This window comes from Aythya marila (assembly GCF_965140915.1).
Source record: "Aythya marila genome assembly, chromosome: Z".
Lineage (NCBI taxonomy): Eukaryota > Metazoa > Chordata > Aves > Anseriformes > Anatidae > Aythya > Aythya marila.
The window spans coordinates 72,111,585-72,135,635 of record NC_139080.1 but is presented as its reverse complement, the minus strand read 5'-3'; the positions used below and the strand labels follow the sequence as shown (position 1 = coordinate 72,135,635).

Genomic DNA, 24,051 nt, shown 5'->3' with positions numbered 1-24,051 from the left:
ATGGTGTGCTGTTGTATCAGAGACTTCTGAACATCTTGCTGATGAAGTTGATATAAAACCTATTTATTCCCTTAAAGAGGACAAAAAATTGGAATTCACTCTTTCCTCTTCTTATTCTTCAGCCGCTCAAAAAACGGTGACACTTAAAGCTTATTATACTTCTTAAAAATTTTAGTTTAAAACAAAACAAAACCAAACCAAAAAAAAAAAAAAAAAGAAAGAAAAAAGAAACACCCAGCCTTGAATTTCTGTGGATCTGACAGAGACCAAAGTAGAGAGGAAGTAAAAGAAAGAAAAACAATAGATAAAGAATGACCTGAGCTACCAAAAATACTGTTTAATCATATTTGTCACTCCTGATCCATTCCTGGAAACCAGAAATCCTTCATCACTTTATAAGATTAAGCAGAGATTAGTTGAATTGTTATTATTCCATCAAAAGATGTCAAAAATCCATTCTGGGATGAGGCGATAAATTTTTTTTAAATAGATATTTAACTTAGTTTTAGAACCACGACTGTTTTTAACATTCTAAATTCTGTATTATGGCATATCTGCTTGGCAATGAAAGTTCAGTTTCAGTGGGAAGAGCTATTGGACAAGAAGCTTATGCCTATTTATTTTCTTACAAGGCCTAACATAGGTTAGTTTCTTGTTTTTATCCTGCTGCATTTTTTTTAGGAGTAAATCATGCCTAAAGGCATAGAAAATATGAAATTCAAGAAAATAAGAAATAAAATGAGACAGCATCTCTCTGGAGCAGAAAAGAAAAAGGCAAGGTAACATATAGAAGGAAAATATTTTTGACCTAATAAAATGCATTAAAATAGATCCAGTAAATCTGCACTTTTATTTTAGAAGCTAGTGGTGAGAAGTCTTCAAAAGATTCTGAAAATACCTTGGTAGGTCAGCCCAGTGGTGCATCTAAGGTCACTGTTCTCTTTCTGGAAGTGGCCATAAACAGAACAAAAATAAAGGATACTTTCTGCCATTGTGTTCTCCTAGCATCCATAATCAGCGGATTTGTGCATCCCTGACTGTTCCCTCCTATTCAGACTTTTGCTGAGACAAATGTAGATTAATTCTTTCAAAGAACATTTCAGTAATTTTAGGTGCTGCAAACCAGACTTGGACTTAAAATTGTTTTCCTTGGCGGGGGGGAGAGGGGGGGATTGTTTTGTTCTGACATTGATGTTAATTATTTTTACTGTTATCTGTTTGGAACATTATGTAAAGCAAATAAATATTGGTAGAAGAACAATACAGTGTTATGTTTGATATTATGTTTATTTTAATTTAAAAAAGGATGAAATTATTATGTTCTACTTTCTTGTATGCTGTTCTATTGTTATTTCTATTACCCTTAAGAGAGACAACATATCTATATAAAATAATGATAGGTTGCAATATATATATATACACATAAAATCAGCCACAAATGCTCTAAGGCTTTTTAAAGTTTGATTTCTTTTTCTGTTACACAAAAATAAAAATACAATGTAATCCTTTCTTTTTCCAAAATAATTTGAAGCTCAAATCCTGCTTAATTTTACTATACAGCAACATATTTTCCTTCTCAAGACATTCTTTTTAATTTTATTAGGTTTCATTTTGCAGTAAAATACTGGCAAATGTAACCAGAGATACCTGAATCTTACTTTTGAAAACAATGAAATTATGTTTAGAAAACCTTGATAGTTGCATCGTATAAATACAACAGAAGAAATGGAAAGATGACGGCAATATCATGGGTTGTATTCAGAAGTGTCTCTAAGGATGAATTTTTCTGTGACTTTTTCAAACATCTTTTAAAACATAACAGAAACCTGTCTGCAAAACCAACCATTTTATGAACATTTCACTGTGTTCATGTAAAAAAAAGAAAAAAAAAAAAAAAAGCCATACAAAATCAGTGGCCTTTCCCTTACTCCCAGCAGAGTCAATGGTCCTAAATTCCTAAATACAGCATCAAGCTAATGTCAAGTTACTCTCAGGCTAACATAAAGTTAACAGAAAGATACCTGCTAGTGTTCTCTACACTTCTGAATATCAGTCCCCAAGACAGCATTAAAAAATCTGCAGCTACTTGCTGAAAGGCTTTCATAAATATTACCTCCCTCTTTGGGTGGAATGCAGGTAGCCTAAAGCCACTCTGCATCCTCAGGCCACACAGTAGAAAAAGCTCTGCAAAGGGGCAAAGGGGCAGGTGGCAGCTGGTCCTCCCTGGTCATACTTCGTTGTTGTTGTATTAAACAGCTGCCTTAAGCACATGAGGAAGCATAGGAAGGCCAAAGATCTTTTTAGAAATGAGAATTTGAAGGCGTAGATGGCTTTATTGCCAGGTAATGACATATGGAGCTTTTTACCTCTAGATAACTGCATGAAATTGCCTGAGGTCAGCAATGACTGAAAATTGTGACAATTAGATGGCTGCTTTGTGGCCTATAGGAAATGAATTGGTGGCCTCATTCCAGTTCTCTATCATAAAACAATTACAGCTAATGCTGATTGACATCCGTGATTGCAGCCATGGCTGAGAGGCCAAGGCTGAATGAACCTTGAAAATAAACTGCCCTTCAACCCACAAAAGTCAATCCTCCCAGTCAGAGGTGAGGCTTATGCTGGACAGAGAAAAACGCTCCTCTTTTCCCTTGCTCTGCATATAGAGTTTGTCTCTCCGACAAAACACAGTGCCTTCACTGCTGCCACTTAAAATGAGATTGAAAAGGCGGGTCCTCTGGGAGAGTTTGGGTAAAACATACTACATATTACTCCTTCTTGCTTGAATTGCAGACGCATGCAAGATTTCAAGCAGCGAAGTCCTATTGTACTAAGTGATGTACAGACACAATACCAGACAGTCCCCTCTCCAAATCACTTGCCATCAAAACAAATGGGACAGATGTGGACAGCAAGAAGCATTATTACTAGTTTTTGACAGATGGGGCATGAGGTTTGGTGAGCCTAATGTCACACAGGTACTGTGTGGCAGAGCAAGGAGCTGAAGGAGAGCATGGGGTTGCGGCTCTAAAAGAGATTTAAAGCTGAATAAAAGAGGGCAGTTCTGCATCACAGAGACACTTATCTGTACAATTTGCTGGTTTCCTACAGTGGTGAGAAGAAAATGAATTTGTGGTACCACAGAAATAAAACTGTGCATAAGCATCCATGTAGTTTGGTGTAGTTTGTGATGCTGTTCTAGCATCACAATGGAAATCTGGAAGGTTTTGAGATTAAATTTGGAATTAAGAACAAATTAAATTCCTGACCATCACTTACAGTACCTGTGACTGTCTAAATGCTAGCCCCAACACACCCAGATCTGATGTTACTTAAGCAGCTCTTCTTGAATCAAATAAAATGCTTCATATGTGGGGGGAAAAAAAGGCACAAAACTCTTGTTCTCCATTGTTTATTTCATAGCAGAAAGGTCAGTTTGCACTGGTTATGTAAAATATGCATAGTGGTAAACACATAGTTTAATAAGCATTTGAAAATGTCATGATATTAAAACAAGAAAAGGGAAGGGAAGGGAAGGGAAGGGAAGGGAAGGGAAGGGAAGGGAAGGGAAGGGAAGGAAGGGAAGGGAAGGAAGGGAAGGGAAGGGAAGGGAAGGGAAGGGAAGGGAAGGGAAGGGAAGGGAAGGGAAGGGAAGGGAAGGGAAGGGAAGGGAAGGGAAGGGAAGGGAAGGGAAGGGAAGGGAAGGGAAGGGAAGGGGAAGGGAGGGAGGGGAGGGGAGGGGAGGGAGGGGAGGGGAGGGAGGGAGGGGAGGGGAGGGGAGGGGAGGGGAGGGGAGGGGAGGGGAGGGGAGGGGAGGGGAGGGGAGGGGAGGGGAGGGGAGGGGGGGAGGGGGAGGGGAGGGGAGGGAGGGGAGGGGAGGGGGAGGGGAGGGGAGGGAGGGAGGGGAGGGGAGGGGAGGGGAGGGGAGGGGAGGGGAGGGGAGGGGAGGGGAGGGGAGGGGAGGGGAGGGGTTAGAGTGATCCTGCATGGTATGTGGGTAAAATACACATCTTCTCAGATAGCAGTGATTGAGAAAGAAGGGAATTAATATCTTTGGGGCAGCATGGCTGTGCTGGCCTTAAATAAAAATCAAAGAATTCAGCTCCCCATCACCACCCTTTTTTTTGGCCTCCTATTATAGTGCAGGGGCAGTAGTGCTTATCTTAGACACTGCAGTACAGCTTCAACTTCTAAGAAAAGGTATGCAGCAGCAAAAATTCACAACTGTTTTCAAATGGACGATGCTGAAGTATTTCAAGCATAAGTCTCAAAATAACCTGAGGTAAACAAACTGCCATTGCCTCTTTACAAGGAAGATGAAAGAAACCTAGAGGAAAACATCTGAATTCTCAGATGAGCATCATCAGGCTGGAACCTACTTAATCTAACAGCCTTTTCTTAAGATGATAAGTGTCTTTCACTGGCCCTGTATCTTGGGAGTTAAAAAACAATGTATTCCTTTATCAGTGGTCCCACTGTAGAAATGGAATTGTTTCTATCCTTTCTGAACTATTCTTCACAAGCCATTCTTTGCTGAATTACTCATGAGTTGAAACTTTTTTTTTTTCTTTTTTTTTTTCTTTTTTTTTTTTTTCTGGTGTACAGTGCTGCAATTACAGGCTATTTGTTTAGTTCAACTTATACTGCTAGCACTCATCAGCTGAGCTGTAATAAATGAGCACGTGGATCTTCTTAGTCCACTCCAGTTACAAAGTATAGTAAGTTAACTTAAATCATGTTCGTGCTTTATGTAAAGTTTTTCCTTTATTCTTATTTAATTATTTATTTTTGCTGTGCTTCCTGCTTCCAAAGCTCATAGTATTTCAAGAGTATCAAGGCCAGGGTCCCTCTTCTGTGATTCTTCTTACAGTTTATGTGCTAACTGAACAGACCTTTGATATCTGCGATCATTAATCACTGATGATAAAAAGAGAGATATCGGAAACCGGAAATCCAGCTGCTTAGTTCATTGATTCAAATAGATTAACAGTACTTGTGCAACATATACACACCAAAAAGAAATGAAAAAGTTATCATTTTAAAATGTCATTCTAATAATATCACAAGGCCAAAAATCACCAAGTTCTACACATGATATCTAAGAGCCTGGTTAAAAGATAGCATAGAATTAGGAATATCTCAGGCCTGATAAGAGAAAATATGAGTACTTTTAGACAATATTGCACATATCTTAATATGCAAAAAATATATTCTTATGTGCTTAGGACCAAACAACTAACTAGTAAAGAAATCTGTATAATTCCAATGGACTTGGAATCCAGGCTGTGTCACCTTCTTTTGAATATTTTTTTTTTTTTTTAACTGAGGAAGTCCTCTTTTCCCTCATTATGTCCTCTTAGAGTAGGCATTTCTACAACTTGTTTTCATGTAAGGAACTGACTTCATTACACTACATTACTAAGATATCTGAAATCTTCTAAGTGTATTATTATTTTTATTATGTTTAAAACAAGTTAACTTACTCTTTCAAAATATAGGTCAACTGGCATTATGCATAAAATCATATGAATTGCAAGGAAAAAAGATCCTTTCTTTTTCCTGTTAAGATTTCATTTACCCCTAGATTATGTGAATCTTCTAAATTGGCAAGCTCTGAGGGTTATTCAAAAATGAGAGCTGTATAAAAAAATCCATGTGTAAAAAATTTAGTAAATCTGTTGTTTTTTTTTTTATTTCTTTTCTTTTCTTTTCTTTTCTTTTCTTTTCTTTTCTTTTCTTTTCTTTTCTTTTCTTTTCTTTTCTTTTCTTTTCTTTTCTTTTCTTTTCTTTTCTTTTCTTTTCTTTTCTTTTCTTTTCTTTTCTTTTCTTTTCTTTTCTGTTATTTCTAAAAAATGGATGGAAATAATGTGGCTTGGAGGAAAAAATTATTATGACTTAGAGAAATCAATTTCTTCAATCAAACCTTCATTAAAGAAGGGCACAAAAAGAAATATGCCTGAAAAAAATATTTATATAGGTTAAAAGGAAAAAAAGTATTGGTGTACGACTCACAACATGATATTCCCACTGAGTACTAAGTTATATGATGTTACAGGTTAGAAATATCATTGTCCTTCTTCCAGTATTGTCTTTCTCAGCCGTTCTGTGATTCTGTTATTGTGTAGGTACAGGTTGCCCATGGAGGCTGTGGAGTCTCCCTCCTTGGAGATCTTCAAAAACCAGCTGGAAGTGATCTTGGGCAACCTGCTCTGGGTGTCTGTGCTTGAGCAGGCAGCAGGGCCAGGTGACTTCCTGTCCTGTTTTCAGCTGGAATGGAGCTAATTTTCTTCCTAATAGCTGGCATGGTGCTGCATTTTGGATTTAGGATGAGATTAATTCTGATAACACACTGATGTTGTTGCACAGAAGTGCTTGCAATAAGACAAGTGCTTACACTCAGCCTCTAACACTGCTCTGACAGTGAGGAGGCTGGGGGTGCACAAGGACCTGGGAGAGGACACAGCCAGGACAGCTGACCCAAATGGATCACCCAAATGGATGTCCCATACCATGTGGCACCATGAGGAACAACAAAAATGGGGTGGGTGCTTGGGGTAGTGATGACTGCTGCTTGGGGCTGTGCTGGGCATTGATCAGCGGGTGCTGAGTAATTGCATTGTGCATCACTTGTTTTGTATATTGTTTTATCCTTATTATCATATAATAATATATAAAAATAATATTAGATATGAAATTATTATTTTATCATTGTTATTATCCTTATTATTTACTATTATTACTATTATTCATTTGTTTGGCTGGGTAAGCAACTCGGCCAAGCACGAGCAGTCCAAATGGTTCCTACAGTGCGTTGAGGACAATTTTCTGACGTAGGTGGTGGAGGAGCCGACGAGGCGGGGCGTGCTCCCGGACCTTGTTCTTACCAACAGAGATGGCCTTGTTAGGGATGTGAAGGTTGGGGGCAGCTTGGGATGCAGCGACCATGAGATGGTGGAGTTCCAGATGGATCTAGGCTAAGGAAGTAAGGCTAAAAGCAGGATTGCTACCCTGGATTTCTGAAGAGCCAACTTCGACCTCTTCCGGGACCTGCTTGGGAGTATCTCAAGGGATAAGTTGCTGGAAGGCAAGGGTGCTTGTGACAGCTGGGCTACATTTAAGCAGCACTTCTTCCATGCTCAGGATCGGTGCATCCCAAGGAATAGGAAACTGGGGAACTGGGGCAAGAAACCTGCGTGGATGAGCAAGGAGTTCATCAATAAGATCAAAGGGAAGAGGATGGTCTATGAAATGTGAAAAAAGGGCCTGTCCTCTTGGGAGGAGTATAGATGTATTGTCAGGGCCTGCAGGGACACAATGAGGAAGGCTAAAGCCCACCTAGAGATGAGGCTTGTAAAAGAGATAAAAGATAATAAGAAAGGTTTTTTCAAGTATGTAAACACCAAGAGGAAGACTAGGGATAACATGGGTCCCTTGCTGAATGAAGGGGGTGTCCTGGTCACGGGAGATGCTGAGAAGGCAGAGATACTGAATGCTTTCTTTGCTTCAGTCTTTGCTTCAAGGACACTTCCCCAGGACTCCTCGCCCCTGACAATAGGACAAAGGGTCTGGGAAATGGAGGGCTCCCCCCTGGTGGACATGGGAGTGGTTCGGGAGCGTCTGAGTGGGCTCAACGCACACAAATTCATGGGTCCTGATGGGATGCATCTGTGTGTGCTAAGGGAGCTGGCAGATGTGATCACCGAACCACTCACTATCATCTTTGAAAGGTCCTGGAGAACAGGTGAGGTGCCTGAAGACTGGAGGATAGCCAATGTCACTCCGGTCTTCAAGAAGGGCAGGAAGGAGGATCCGGAAAACTACAGGCCAGTCAGTTTCACCTCTGTCCCTGGAAAGGTATTGGAGCAGCTTGTTCTGGATGCCATCTCCAAGCAATTGGAAGAGAAGAAGGTTATGAGTAGTAGTCAGCATGGATTCACCAAAGGGAAGTCGTGCTCGACCAATCTCTTTGCCTTCTATGATGGCATCACCAGCTGGGTAGAGGGGGGGAGAGCGGTGGATGTCATCTACCTTGACTTTAGCAAGGCTTTTGATACTGTCTCCCATGATATCCTACTAGCAAAGCTGAGAAAGTGTGGGATAGATGAGTGGATGGCAAAGTGGGTTGAGAACTGGCTGACTGGCTGAGCTCAGAGGGTGGTTATCGGAGGAGCAGAGTCTGGCTGGAGGCTTGTGACAAGTGGTGTTCCCCAGGGGTCTGTGCTGGGTCCGGTCTTGTTCAACATCTTCATTGACAACCTTGATGAGGGAATAGTGTCTGCCCTCAGCAAGTACGCCGATGACACAAAGCTGAGACGAGTGGCTGACACACCAGAAGGCTGTGCTGCCATTCAGATAGACCTGGACCAGCTGGAGAGATGGGCAGGAAGAAACCAAATGAGATTTAATAAGAGCAAGTGTAGAGTCCTGCACCTGAGAAGGAACAACCCGGAGTATCAGTACAGGCTGGGGGACAACCTGCTGGAGAGGAGCTCTGAGGAGAAGGACCTGGGGGTCCTGATGGATGACAGGTTGGCCATGAGCCAGCATTGTGCCCTTGTGGCCAAGAGGGCCAATGGGATCCTGGTGTGCATTAAAAGGAGTGTGGCCAGCAGGTCAAGGGAGGTGATCCTCCCCCTCTACTCTGCCCTGGACAGGCCTCACCTGGAGTACTTTGTCCAGTTCTGGGCTCCCCGGTACAAAAAAGACAGGGATCTCCTGGAAAGAGGCCAGTGGAGGGCCACAAAGATGATACGGGGCCTGGAGCCTTCATCTTCTCTATGAAGAAAGGCTGAGAGACCTGGGTCTGTTCAGCCTAGAGAAGAGAAGACTGAGAGGGGATCTCCTCAGTGTATATAAATATCTGAGGGGTGGGGGACAGAAGGATGTAGCCAACCTCTTCTCAGTGGTTTATGGGGATAGGGCAAGGGGCAATGGCTGCAAGTTAGAAAACAGGAAGTTCCTCACTGACATGCGAAAGAAATTCTTCATGGTGAAGGTGACGGACCATTGGAACAGGCTGCCTAGGGAGGTTGTGGAGTCTCCTTCTCTGGAGATATTCAAGGCCTGTCTGGACGCCTACCTGGGCAGCCTGCTCTGAGGAACCTGCTTTGTCAGGGGGGTTGGACCCAATGATCTTTCGAGGTCCCTTTCAACCCCTATGGTTCTGTGATTCTGTTTTCTGTCTTATTAAACTGTCTGTTCCTCAATCCACATGTTTTTACTTCTTCTCTCTTCACCCCCCTCCCCCCCCAATTTTCTCCCCCATCCCACTGTTTGGGGGTGAGAGAGCAAACGGCCATGTGGTGCTGAGCTGCCTTCTGGCTTAAACCATGACACCTCCAGAGGTCCCTTCCAACCTCAGCCATTCTGTGATTCTGTGTGATTCCATGACTCTTGCTGTGGTTTAACCTCAGCAGGCAGCTTCCCTTGCTCGCTCCCCCTACAGAAAGAAGGGGAAGAAAATCAGCAAGGTGAAAGTTGGAAAAGTTGTGGGTTGAAATATAGACAATTTAACGGGTTGAGCAAAGACTGAATGCAAGCAAAGCAAAGCAAAGAATTCCTTCAGTACTTCCCATCAGCAGGCAGATGTTTAGCCATTTCCAGAAAAGTCACTGTGTGGTTTTCAATTTTACATTTGAAAATCATATGTAATGGTTACTTGGGAAGACAAATTCTTTAATTCCAAATTTCTCCCCTTCCTCCTTTGCTCCTCTAAGTTTTCTTGCTGAGCATGACACCACATGGTATGGGACATCCCTTTGGGCCATTTGGGCCAGCTGTCCTGGCTGTGTCCCCTCCCAGCTTCTGGTGCCCCCCCAGCCTCCTTGCTGGTGGAGCAGCACGAGGGGCTGAAAAGGCCTTGGCTCCATGTAAGCGCTGCTCTGCAACAGCCAAAACATCAGTATGTTATCAACACTGGTTTGGTCAGAAAAACAAAACAGTACCATACAAGCTGCCATGAACAACACTGACACCATCCTCACTAAAGCCAGTTCACCTCTACCGGGGAATTGCTCCAGTGCTAATATTGTGGCAGTTAGTATCTTTGTGTGAATTATGATCTGCAAAAGTTGCATATAAATGAACATTAAATCAAAACACTGTCAAAAGAATTAATGTGGCCATTTCTCTCATGGCTTTGAAGATGTTGAACAATTGAGTAAGCTCAGTATGAATAAGTACTGCAAAATACTTATACTGTGATTAGTTCTTTGCAAGTCAGAGTAATTTATACAACTGGTTGCTGATTAATTACAGAACATGGCTAAACAACAAAAAAAAAATACAAATGTATTTCTGAGATACAATTCTATTACAGAATGCTTCCCATTGATTGGAACAAGATATGAATTGATCTCATGAACTCGAGAAAATCATAATTCAAAAAACTGCATCAGTAGGCTACCCACAGAGATTGCAGCACAAGCAGTAATTCTCTGCTAGCCTTGTCATCCTTCTTGTGGCCTTAGGGCAAAGCTTTTTATTTAATTAAATAGTCCTTCTAATTGAAAGAAAGGACTCCATACAATCTATTTTTGTGTGCCATACACACCTAGTAAGCTAGAATGAAGAAACAAACAAACAAAAAATAAACAAACAAAAATATTCTGATAAGATTTGTGAAGTCATGATAGACTAGGCTTCTTCTCCTTAGATTTTTTCCAGCAGGACTGAAAATCTTGACCCAGGCAATCACAATACAAGCAGAATGTTCCCAAGGTAATGCTGGGTAAGGCATAACCAACCTAACCAACAAAACATGGGTATATACAACATATTTGTTATTGTGGCAAAAAATTATACATACAATAACAAGAGGTCATGTGTTATGGCTCAGCTTACTGATTAGATGAATACTGGTAGTAAATCTACTGAACCTCTCCAGTTCTGACATAAAAAAAAAAAAATAATCTTCCAACTACTTGGTTTGGGATTTCACAGAATAGTATTTTCAGAGAAACAAAACATTCATGACCTATAACCATTTGAAAAATTCGCTTACTCTTTTACTATTTCACAGGCTTGCATATGGCATTCTGTTTTGAATGAACAACATATGAATCTGCAAGGTTAGCAGATAAAACTTAACAGATGAGAACTCACAAGAAATACCATTAGATAATTTTCAGGCAAATTCTTATGAAACATTATTGATGTTCACACAGCCTAATCTGAGGCACCATGAGGAAAATAGCTTCTCTTCTGATTTTTCAGTTATAAACTTAGTTCAGTGTACACAATTAGCTTAAACATTTACACATGGACAATTTTTGTGCAAATTCCCAGTTGAGTGATGTGAAAACAAGGTATTTGCATAAGCAAATAGCCAGCTAGTTTTTGCTAGGTCACATGCATGAATAAATACCTGATTTGTGTATGCACAATGGCTGTTTGTAGGATATTAAATGCATGCAAATGCATCAGTGCAATTGCTCACCTCTGACTTTGAAAGTATTGTTAAATTGGCAATAATTTTAATCATGTTTTTTACTTAAACTTGAATAGTTTTAGCAGTGTAATCTACATGTAAATCAAGCTCCTTGTAGCCTACCTACTCTCCAGAAATGAAATTCCTTACACTCCACTCACTATTCATAATCCTTTAACAATGTTGTCATCTGTACTGTTTTCTTCTTTCTTCTTAAAGTTCTTAACATTTAAGGATAACTGTGTGTCTATCTTACTTTACAACTCAGTAAACACTTGTATTATGTTTACATGGCAAAGTTATGGTACCGGCAGGAGGCTGCAGGGGTGGCCTCTGCATGAAGAGACCAGGAGATGGTCTCATGTTGGACATAGGGACCTGCCGCTGGCCAAAGCTAAGACAAAGCTAAGAGTTCAGCAATGCTTGTGATGCCTCTATGAAAACACAGGCTAAAGCCTAAAAAATGCTGTGCAGCAGCTGTGAGGAAAAGGAGTCAAAAATAAATAAAAAAAAAAAAAATACAAGAGAACCAGCACTGCAGCCCCCAAGATCAGTGCAGCAGGAAGGCAGAAAGTGCTCCAGGCACACAGCAGCAGTTCCCCTGTGGCCTGTCGAGAGGCCCCTGGTAGAGCAGGCTGTCCCCCTGCAGCCCATGGGTCCCACATGGAGCAGATCTCCATTCTGCAGCCCCCCCGTAGAGGAGCCCCCAGTGGAGCAGGTAGATGTGGCCTGGAGGAGGCTGCGGCCCATGGAGAGCCCCCGCAGGAGCAGGCCCCGGGCCGGAGCTGCAGCCCGTGGAGAGGAGCCCACGCAGGAGCAGGGGATCTGGGGGGAGCTGCCGCCCACCCATGGGGGACCCATGCTGGAGCAGTTTGCTCCTGGGGAATGCATGGACCTCGGGGTATGGAGCCATGTGGGTGCAGTTCTTGTAGAACTGCAGCCATTGGAATTACAGTATAATAGTAGTTTGGCGTACTTCTTTTCAAAGCGGAATAAAAGAAATAACAAATTTTTCTTAGGGCAGTATTATGGTATATTTATACTAGGTTAGTCAGAGTTAATTGAGCATTTAATTTTTGGATTTTTTTTTTTTTGAATGCTATTAAATAGAAGATTTGAATTTAATAGTTACTTGGAAGCTTTTTAATATCATCTTAGTGAACTAGTGAACACTTTAACAGTTAGAAGGATGTTTTTGCAAACAGATGAATTGTAACTGAAAACTTGACTTATAAAATTATATATATATGAAATATAAGCATATTTAATTTGTTTGTTTGTTTTTACTTCAGGTCCTATTATATTTAACATAAGGAGCACAAAACAATAGAGAGCATGGAAAATATTATCTTGAAATATCTGTCTATAAAAAAAAAAAAAAAAAAAAAAAAAAAGACAAAAACACCCTGGATTTTAGTGTTCAACATTTCTCTTGTCCTAATTCTTGTCAAAGCACTTCTTGCATTTTCCTGTTCTCTTATATAAGCCAGATTAATTTCAGAAGTTCAGAACAATCTATAAAAGTATCACACACAGACACACACAGAATTGTCTAAGTTGGAAGAGACCTCAAGACCATCGAGTCCAACCTCTGACCTAGCACCAACAAGTCCTCCACTAAACCATATCACTAAGTTCAACATCTAAATGTCTTTTAAAGACCTCCAGGGATGGTGACTCCACCAGTCCACCACAAGATATTAAAGAGGACTGGCCCCAGTACCAAGCCCTGGGGAACGCCACTGGTGACTAGTATATCTTGGGAAAGTAAAGGTCATGTGATCAGTTAGATTGAAGAGGGTTATACACTTCCGAATCTGACCTGAGAAAAAATTGCAATTAATTTAGAAACATTTAGAATTGTCATGTGAAATTCAGGTTGGAAATTAGGAGATATTTCTTCTCCGAAAGAGTAGTCAGGCACTGGAATGGGTTGCCCAGGGTGGAGTCACTGTCCCTGGGGATGTTCAAGGAAAGGTTTGATATGGTGGTTAGGGACATGGTTTAGTGGGTTGTGTTGGTGGTAGAGGGATGGTTGGACCGGATGATCTTGGAGGTCTTTTTCAACCTTAATGATTCTATGATTCTAACTGGATCAGTTGGGAAGAACCCCTCACTGAAGCAGGGAAAGAGTACAAGGAGAAAGGAGTGACAAAGTGTTATGAACTGATCCTAACCTCATTCCTAATCCACCTGCACTGCTCAGAGGGTCATAAAGAGGTAGAAGAATTGGGAACAAAGGAGTAAAGCTAAGCTTGGGAAGATGCAGGATATGGAGGAAGGTATTTTTAGTTTTCTTTCTTAGTATACTACTGTATTTCCAATATGCAATAAATTAATCTTCCCCAAGCCAAGTCTGCTTTGCCCATGACTGTAATTTATCTCCCTGTCATTACTGCAATCCACAAGCTTTTTCATCTTACTTTCTCCCTCTGTCCTGCTAAGGAGGTGAAGTGAGGGAGAAGGTGGGTGGTCACCCAGCTGCCAGCCAAGGTTAACTCACCACAACATTGTAGGCTGAATTTAACTATTGTCTGACGTCTTTAAACATAGTAAAAACTAATACTTGGTGATATCTGAGGGAGCAGTATGTATCCCTTGTAGGAAGCCCCAGAAGTGTTTATCCCCACTATATGGAGCAGCAGTAGAATTCACAGAATCAGAAAGTAGAAAAAATCCCCAAATGCAAAGAGAAATACAACACACTCATCTGCTTTGCTAGAAGGAAACTACAATAGGAAAATAATAGTAGTATCAGTGTTCTAATTTCACAGAATCAGTTATGATGAATCATTACTTTGTCTTCTAACTGCAAATGTGGTTATTACTGTGATAGAGTTGTAACACAAAGAGATGACAGAATAAGTCCAAAGTTCATATCACAGCTCCTTTAAAAGTAACATTTAGTTACTAAATGTACCTTCACAAAGTCTGTGGCCAGAATTTACTGTCATGCATGCAGTTGAATGCATTTTTGTGCATACTGGAATTATGCACAAAGATTGTCATGTAACTATATGAACTATATATGTATATATATCATATAAACTACATGTGCAGTTATGCCTTAATGTGAAGTTAGTTCCATGGCAACAGACTAAAGCATCCAAAAAATATTTCATCTTTCTTCCATGTATCAAACACACCTCATTAGAGACAGGAACATACCATACTCTATTAATATTAAAAATATATTACTGTTCATGATGAAAGGCTATTTGACATGAGGACTAGAATTATCTTATGGCAATCTACTCCTAAGTAGTCCCTCCAATTTCATTGCAGCTACACATGAAGTAATGTAGATGTCAAGGATACCAACACAGTCAGATCCCAGCCTGAAATATCTGTAAAGCATCACTGGACTCTTCTTTGAAGGATTGAAACATAAACAGTTGAATAAAATGTTGTTTGTTTGTTTGTTTGTTTGACATAGGTGTTACATAATATATGATAGATTTGATCTTAATGGTCACAATTAAGAAGGCTGCTTAATAATGTTCGTCACATATACAACAAGATATCAAAGCAAATGGGCCTTGTGGGAAGAAATGCTCCCTCAAATTATCTACAACTTAAAATGCCAAAATTTAGTTTCAAACCCCTTATTCAAGATTCTTTAGAATTCTGTAACATATTGATAACCTGTAACTAAACCCTAAACTCTTCCTTTTCTTGTATTATGCAAGCTGACACAGAAAAGACAAATATGATTCCAAGCTACTCATGAACCAGGACAATACCATCTGGTTAATAATAAATGAACTCAAAGAATGCCTAAACTCTAAGATATAGAAGCAGCATTAAGACGTGGAGAGTTAATACATGAAGCTTCACTTACTAATTTTGCATGCTCTGTATTCACAGAGAGATTCAGTGGATGCTCATCACACATACAGATTTCAGATCAGGCCTGTGCATTCAACACTACACTCACAGAGGTTGCTTGCTGCAAGGAGGATTCAGGCTAATGTGTTTGTTTATTCCCCTCAATGGTCTTCATACACATTTGTGTATTTTCAATGAAGGCTGTACTCATTTCCTATGAAGCATTCCATTTCACTGTTAAGACTAAGATTTGGTAGACTTCTAATCACCCTATCTCACCATAGAAAGAAAAGCAATGGGGCAAGGATAGACAGTGACAACTACAGAGCTCCTCAACTGAAATTCTTAGTAAGGCTAAAAGGAGGACTACATGTAAGCTTTTCTCTGAAGTTGTAGGTTTCAAGCGAAGAATGGACATTGCCGTAGAATTTTTATTAATATTCTTTCTCCTTTTTTTTGCGGGTGGAAAAAGTTATTTTCAATAACAAAATCTCCAGAATACAGAACTTTCTACAAGATATGAGCTATTTCACTTGTCAAACTATAAAGCTTATATTTTAAAGGATATTTTATTTTTTGAGTATATATTAGAAGTTCTCCCTTCTTCCTTCCTCTTTTTTCCTACCTTTTTGGGGAAAGGAAGAAAGGACAAATATTATTTGACTGACTTGGACAGCTCATTTAAAGCTGCTAAAATGTATAATTTCAAATGTTTTTGAAGAGATTACTTAAAATACATATTATTCATTTGACAGAATATGAGGTATTGCTCACATCTAGTTTAGGAGTTTTATATGAAGTTGAAGTTTATCTCAATGTACACTGACTGCTAAATGTATTCTCTTTTCCAATCTGTAAAGATCTGTCCTTAGCTGTAGAAGCACCAGAAAAGTCTCTTAGTTGTTCATTCCTGTCTCATCATGGGATGAAGCTCTTGTGTTCTGAGAAGTGCGCAAGTATGTATTTCTTTACAATGTCACTACAGGTCAGCCAGTAAGAAGAGAAAAGCAAACTCTCATAAAACCTGAACTGTAAAACCATGAAATTGTAAAGACAGAAAGTTCAAAGTGCCATTTGATTTTGATAAAATCCACAGGCAATCAGATTACCACCTGAACCTCTGTTGTGTACACAAACGTCCTTGAAAGAGTGGCCTCTTTTTAAAGGTGCCTGTAGTGGGATGGAAATCTGATTCAAACAGGCAGGATATTTTGAGAAAGAAAAAGAGGAGGAAAAAAAAAAAAAAAAAAAAAAAAAAAAAAAAAAAAAAGAAGGAATAGGAAGAGACTTTTATATAAATTTATAGGCATTTACATAAATTGCATGGCAAAATGTTGAGCACTAGAAGGAATTACCCAAATAGTCTGGCACATTTTTTATATGCATGTCTATTATTTTATTATTTTATTATTTTCAGGTATCTATTTCTGTGAAGTGATGAATATTCAGAGAGGTTTACAGATTTTCAAGAACACTTGAAAAAATATTTAAAGGATACTTAGATTCAGACCACTGATTGTTAATCCAATCAAATTTGGATATCCTCCTTCAGCTGCATATTGTTTTGTTAAAGGGATGACTTTACTAAAGAAATTGCAGTGTTATAGGATTTAACTCCTCCCATCAGCAAAAGGATTCTTGTGTTGACATGCTCAGGGTATCCCTAAACCTTTCTCCAGATCTTTCATGGCTTTGTCTCATTATTATTATTATTATTATTATTATTATTATTATTATTATTATTATTATTATTTGTAAGATTGTCTGTAATGCAACAATTTTGGTAACTTTCCCTAAGAGCTCATTTATATTTATTAGTGAGCATAGTGGTGATATGTGCATTTGGCTTCCTTTTTGGCCTGCTGAACTTGCTGGAGAGTTGAAAATTAATGATTGATAAGGTGATAAAATGAAGAATAGAAGGATAAAACCTGAGATATAAAAGCCACATAAGAGAAATAAAGTTTGGAAGAAGCTACTTTGCTTTTAATTGAAACATAAATTTGAGGAACAGGATTATGAGATTTCATTTCAACAAATGCGTATGGGGGTGAGTTTTAAGAGTCACAAGCACTGGATATTGACCCATTCTGGTGTGATATGGCCCATTGTGAAAAGATGTATTTAAGTAATCTCAGAGCAGTACGGTTCAAAGGGGATAACAGTCTGTAATGCAAAGCCTTATACTATGGGTAAAACAGGTTAAAGCAAGCACCACCTTATTAATCTCTTTGCACATTAACAGATGATGCTGTATGAAGTTTGCATTTGTCTACCCTTCAGTTTGGTGTGTCCTCCCGTAGAGCAGGAAAGAGGACTGTCTCTCCAGATCTGAGGCAGGCTGGGACAGAGCAGCACCAGTTAATTTGTCTACGTGGCAACTGGTAGGACAAGACTGCATGGGCTATTCCCAGGGGTACTCCTGACTTTCTGGTCCATATTCAACAGTGGGGAGATGTGGACAGTCTTCTTAAATGGTCAATACTTTGTTTCCTCAGATTGTGGAATCCTACCTTACACTTCCACTTACCTGTTTTCATTTAATGACTTAAAAGAAGATAATAGGTTAGCTTCTTTTCCCGTTGTTTCTCCTCCTGGCCCCTTTCAGACTCTTCCATGCCAGTATACTCACCTATTCCCAGCTGGAAGGGATGACGCAATCCATTTGCACATGTGATAAACTACCAGAAGCAGACCATTCTTTTAAATGACTGAGACAGGGAAGACCAGCGAAAGAGAAAAAAGAAAAGAGGAAGGTATGTCCCAGAGACCCAGTATAATAATAGGATCAGTAGAGTATGAATTCCTTTCACACAGCATTTACACAGGAAAGCAATACTTTCTTTTTCTCAGTGGTCTATTGAAGACCCTTGCTCAGATTTAACTATTTAACTGCACATTCCCTAGCTGAATCCAATGAGAATCTAGTAAAGTGAATCAGCTGGCCTTAAATGGAAACAGAAAAGGATTTATAGAAGTATTTTTTTACTGCAGGAAGCATTATTCAGCATTATATAACTAAGGATACAAAAATCTACAGATGACTCTTGATTTTACAGTGAGCCTACCTTTCATGAGCCTATCTTAATATTGTGAGAATTAAAAATAATTAAATTTCTAAATTTCTTTTTAAATTTTGTCTTCTGATTCTTGAGGTTCAACTTTTTATATAGTTTTTTTTTTTTTTTTTTTTTTTTTTTTTTTTTCCAGCACTGTAGGCTACAGAACACTTTAGACATAAATACACTTTACTTTTTCAATATTTAAATGGGTTAGGGACCCTGTCTTGCAAGAAGGCACCAGTCTCAAAATGTAGAGATCATAAGTTACATAACTGAGTCATTAAATATATTTTAATTTCAAAAGAAGGAAGAAGTGGTAGGAGGAATAAGTCGAAGAGAAACTTCATCAGCTCTTCCCTGCACTGCCAGACATGCTCTTTTCTAACTTCACATTGTAAGTGTACTATAGTAAACAGCCTCAGATTGACTTGGAGTTATCAGTCTGTTGCACACCAACAATAACACTGAAGGAATGACATAGTGCTGTTATCAGCCGCTTAAAGCCTCCAGATCTAAAATGTGCATTTGTCCTCAGGTTTTTACAGAAAGCAGGGTGTAGTTAGCTAGTTTGCATATCACACTTGGCTTAGTGGTAAATAAGAAATGCAAAGCTTTTGTGATATAAACTTATCACCTTTAGGAACATTTTTCATTTTTATTTAATACCCAGTGAAATATTCTGAGTTTCCATGCACAGTAGTATTCTGTTGAAACTTCTATTATTCTGAAAACTTAAAAGGTATACACTATTTTTTTGAAGGCAGAATATGATATTCTGATCTAGGCTTGCTGTTGTCATTTTTATAACCATACAATAGGAGCCGAAAAACAGCCATTGAAACTTCCTCACAAAGACATTGCCTTGCAGACAGAAGTACTGCTATTAAACCAAAGTTGAACTATGGAAAACAACTTTTCCATGCAAGAAGTCCCCACAAACCAGTAAATGTGTAAGAAACAGTGCCTTGTTTTTATACTTTGCGGAGTTAATGCAAGCCTCCGCACACTGGGAACAGTCTCTTCTAAAATATCTGAGTCATTCATTAGGTGACTAGGGTTGTCCTTGGTCTTTCTCCTGCCCCTAAAAAATCATTGGGCCTTCATAGGATAACAAGTGCATAGTGCCATCATGCAGAGTTTGAGAGGAAAGAGGAAGAGCTTGGTTTGGCAGATAGCAGTACAGACAGCAAAACACTTCTACAAATGAGGGACAACAGAATTTTGGGAAAACAAATGTAAAAATAACTTTTCTGCCCTTATTTAATGCTGACTTTTACCAGTGAGGTCATGTCTGAAGTTGTATAGTCAAGTTCATGTGGTACAGTGCCATCTGAACATTGCTCTAATGCTTCCTGATCCAAACTGCATATTGGTATGGTTTTCATATTGACTTAAGCTTGGACTTTGTGCATCTGTACATTCTGCTACCCTAGATGCAGCCCAAGACAGTTTTGAATACTCTCAGTTTTAAACTCTCCTTATTCTTTACCAACTCAAAAAGGAGAAGGTGAATATGATCATCCTTAATCAGCCATGAATATGAGGACTATATACCAGCAACAGAAGTCTCTATTGAGCACTCCAGTTCTTTGCCAAAATGCTATATTGCTGCACAATGTCTAAGAGTGTTGCTTAAAAACAGAATAACTACGTACATGTAGAAAAAAGATTAAACAAAAGTATTCACTCTCTCTTTCACCTTTTGCAAAACACCAGTTTAAACCAGACAAGAAACATGTATTTTTAGTAGTTTCAAAGTGTCCATATCAAATTGCTTTTTGTTAAACTAATTGGTTTCTACAGATTACTCTAAGGAATTAGATAAATTATTTAATGTTCAAAACAGGAATCTTCTCTGAAAATGAAATGGAATTCTCAGTATCTAATAATAAAACAAAGCACCAAGCTAAAATAACCTTGAAATAAACATGCAATTAGGCCCATACTTCATACAGTCTTTTAATATAAGAACAGTAACCATTAAATTTTGCTCTTAGCCTAATTATTTACATTTCTTCCATTGTTTTCACATTGATGCTATGTCACTTGGTATAGCAGAGATTCTTCCTGTTAACACATTTTAAGGGAAATGAGTCCATCTCCTTTTGCCGAAAGCATGTTTTCAGTAAAGATAGCAACTTACTGCACAAAATAAATAGCTGCTTAGAACTGAAGTTGAAGGTTCTTTGCATTTGTGCTTATGGAATACAGACATTTTTGGCAGTTAGGTAGGACCGTGCAAATACTCTCAAATAATAAGTAATGCAAAATGAGCAATCTGCTTTAACACAATTCAGTCCAATGTAGTTTGTATTTCTCTTTTGTTTGAGGTATATGACTGAAATTTTATTTTAACCTCATCTTTTTCATACTGCACTTACAGAGCAGCAAAATTTTGTTCCAAGCCATAGCTACTACTCCAAGATTGTAATAAAGAGGAAATCCTGTTAGAAGGAACTTGGTATATGATTCTATAAACAACTGCAATTGAAATAAGCCTGGAAGCTGTCAATAAACAAACAGGTTTAAATAGCTTTGCCTGTTTACTGCTTTTAAAAGTCCAATCCTTACTCTCTAACATACAAAACTTTTAGCCATTGGGTGAGGTCAAAATAGAGCACTTCATCAGGATAATCCCAACATGTTACAGACAACAGCACCTCTCACATGACACCACACTCAAAATGCTTGAAACAAACCTGGAAGACATAGATATTCTTTCATTTTAATTAAAAAATAGGCAACCATGTCCTAGGACAAGGTACCATGTGGACAAGGTACATAATCAATTAACACATTATAAAGGAGTGTGTACAAGGCCATATCACTATATCACCTGGTAAACACCAAGAACAGAGACTGCAAAGCTCACATTCCAAAGAAACAGTTTTTGCTAAGTATATGCAGCTCTTTTGTACTTATTGACACATTAAAACTTTTAGGATTAATAAACAGTATCAATCTTAAAAACAGAAGAAAACAACAAACAAAATTCCAGCTTCTACACATAGACCTCTAAGTCTCTTCTCATATGAATTTCAAAAGGAAGATCATAAACTGAACCAAAGACAATCTTATCTGAGGAATGTCACAGAAAGGATTTGGTAATATATTTTGTTCCATGAGAGCTTTGCTGGGTACAATTTCTTACAGGGTCTCTAATAGAGAACACAACCTGCAAGCAGATGCAATGCAAATCGACACCAGACAAGTGCTCTTCTTTTTACTAAGAAAAGGCATGCAGACCATGAAGTATTCTGGTGGCATATTTTAACATGTCTTTAATGGAGCCAGGGAAATTTACAGTTCTGTCCAGCACTCTGGTTCTGTATAGTTCCGAAGGTTCCTTGAGAAAATTTCCTAACACAGGATTGTCACCCTCTCAAGTGTTGCAAAAGATTTTATAACAGAGAGCATGAAAATATGCTCTCTGTCACATGAGCACAGGGGTGAGTGCTACTGCATACAAGTGAATGCCTGATAGAAATAAAATATTCTACTCAAATTAAGAAATGTCCTAAGTAATAGTCCAAGAGACTTCTCATTTAACTTTGCAGAATATTTCACTACTGGATTAATAGAGAGTATGACTTAGCAAATCAAACTTTTTAGACTGCAAGAACTGAGTTAAAACAGTGAGTAAAAAGAGAAACTGTTATTCAACCTCCACCAGTCATTAATTAGCATGTTTTCTAAAAGGTACACAAACAGGACATATTTCTACAAAGGGACAAGACCACTTTTTAGTCTAATTCTAAAATGAGAACTCAGTGCATGCAAAGCATGATGCATCAACTTGATAAACAGTTTCCAAATGTACAAAATTTGTCTTTATCTATTCATCACATCTTCTTGACTTAAGTAGGAATGAACCTAACTACATGATTAGTTCTGATCTCTCTTCATACACCTGTTCAGATAAATACAGGCACTGTGAAAATGTTAGTGGAACATACTTTCAAGATCAGCTGAATATCTGTCCTGGTTCCATCAAGGATGGTTAATTTTGTACCTGATAGCTGGTATGGTGCTGTGTTTTGGATTTAGGATGAGAATAATGCTAATAACACACTGATGTTTTAGTTGATGCAGAGCAGTGCATACACTGAGTCAAGGACTTTTCAGGTTCTCACACCACCCTGCCAGCAAGGAGGCTGGCGGTACAGCAGGAGCTGGGAAGGGACAGAACCAGGACAGCTGACCCAGACTTGCCAAAGGGTATTCTATACAATATTGCATCATGCTGAGGAATTTATATGTGGTGGCTGGCTTGAGTTGGGCATTGAGCAGGGACTGCTGCCCAATGATGCCCGATGGGGTAGGCATTGGTCAGTGGGCGGTGAGCTATTGCATCACTTGTTTTGTGCATATTATTATTATTATTACTATTATTATTATTTTCTTCCTTCTCTGTCCCAAAAAACTGTCTTTATCTCAACCCACAAGCTCCCACAAGCTTTTTTTTTTTTTTTTTTTTTTTTTTTAATCCCGATTCTCTCCCCCATCCTACTGCAGGGGGGAGGGTGAGTCAATGGCTGCATGGTGCTTCGCTGCTGGCCGTGTTAAACCACAACAATATCTTAACAGAACTTTTCCATCCAACTCAATGCATTCTGATCAGCCACTGATTGATGTATGGTCAACGACGTATGTATCATGATCAGATACAGAACTGAACTTTAAGGTGACAGAGGAGAGGACACACTAATATGCCTCAGAATAAATCTGATATCAAACTATAAACTACAACAGGCAAGGGTGCTTTTTCTCTAGCAGTCATTCCCATAGCCAAATCTTTATGCAAGAAAGCTTTTCTTAGAAATGCAGTAACACAGACACCTAAAGAAGCCTAAACAAAAAGTAAAGCTTTCATCAGTACCTTCCAGTAAAGCAATAAAAAGCAGTCTTATTCAACTGTTGTCTTAAAATTTTCAGACTATGTCAGGCTGTGCATAGCCAAATTTAGATCCTCCAGATATTCCTCCAAATTTGCAGGGTAATTTTAATTTTACAGTGTAAAGAGAGAAATGGGCTAAGACTTGGAAAAGTGACTTGCAGATTTGGATACATCAGGATTTGTATGACCAAACTGAGACATCTTTGATCTTTAATACAACTGAGAAGGATGGAAGGTAATAGGATCAAGAGATAAACTGGCTGGACAAAGGTCAAGAACTCCAGAAACTAGAAGTTATTAATGATGTTGGCAGGGGGCATTTCTGTGACAGAATAAAATAAACTGTGCTGAAATTGAGGTAGATTTGATTGTTAAAAAGAGAGCTCTTGCCTGAACTTGGCGCAAAAAAATAGGGAAAAGGAACAGTATCAAGGAAGTATACTTGTCCCTAAACATGAATGATGGCATGATGTCTCTGAACATGAACATCAAGCAAGTGTCCTGCAAATCTGTCCTGCTAAATGCACATTGTCTGTGCTAACAAAAGAAGATAACCTGTTAGTTCAGGATACCACAGAACAAGATTCCTCATTCATGATGCTCCAAAACCTCCTTTCATCCTACTTGAGTGTCAAAGCACAGCAAAAGCCAAATAAAGATAGAGCAGAAGGGTGAAACATGGGACAGTGCTTTAAAAATAGAGACAAAAGAGACAAGGAATATGGAGCAGACTGTGTACAAGACAATCACTGCAGCAAAGGCGTCAACAGAATTTATGTATGAAAAGTCAAACATGTTGCAATAAACATGAGTTTATATATTCCTCTATAAATAAA

The 24,051-nt window shown here is 38.9% G+C and overlaps 1 protein-coding gene across 1 annotated transcript in view; it reads right to left on the bottom strand.

Annotated features, from left to right (window-relative positions):
- The window catches only part of LINGO2 (leucine rich repeat and Ig domain containing 2), a gene marked incomplete at both ends in the record, with an annotated part of 166,046 nt that extends 145,147 nt beyond the window's left edge, over nt 1–20,899 (bottom strand). Inside the window, one exon of the mRNA XM_082784324.1 lies at nt 20,858–20,899. Within this exon, the coding sequence (XP_082640450.1) occupies nt 20,858–20,899 (42 nt within the window). The remainder of the gene's footprint in view (nt 1–20,857) is intronic.
- Nucleotides 20,900–24,051: the final 3,152 nt, after the last annotated feature.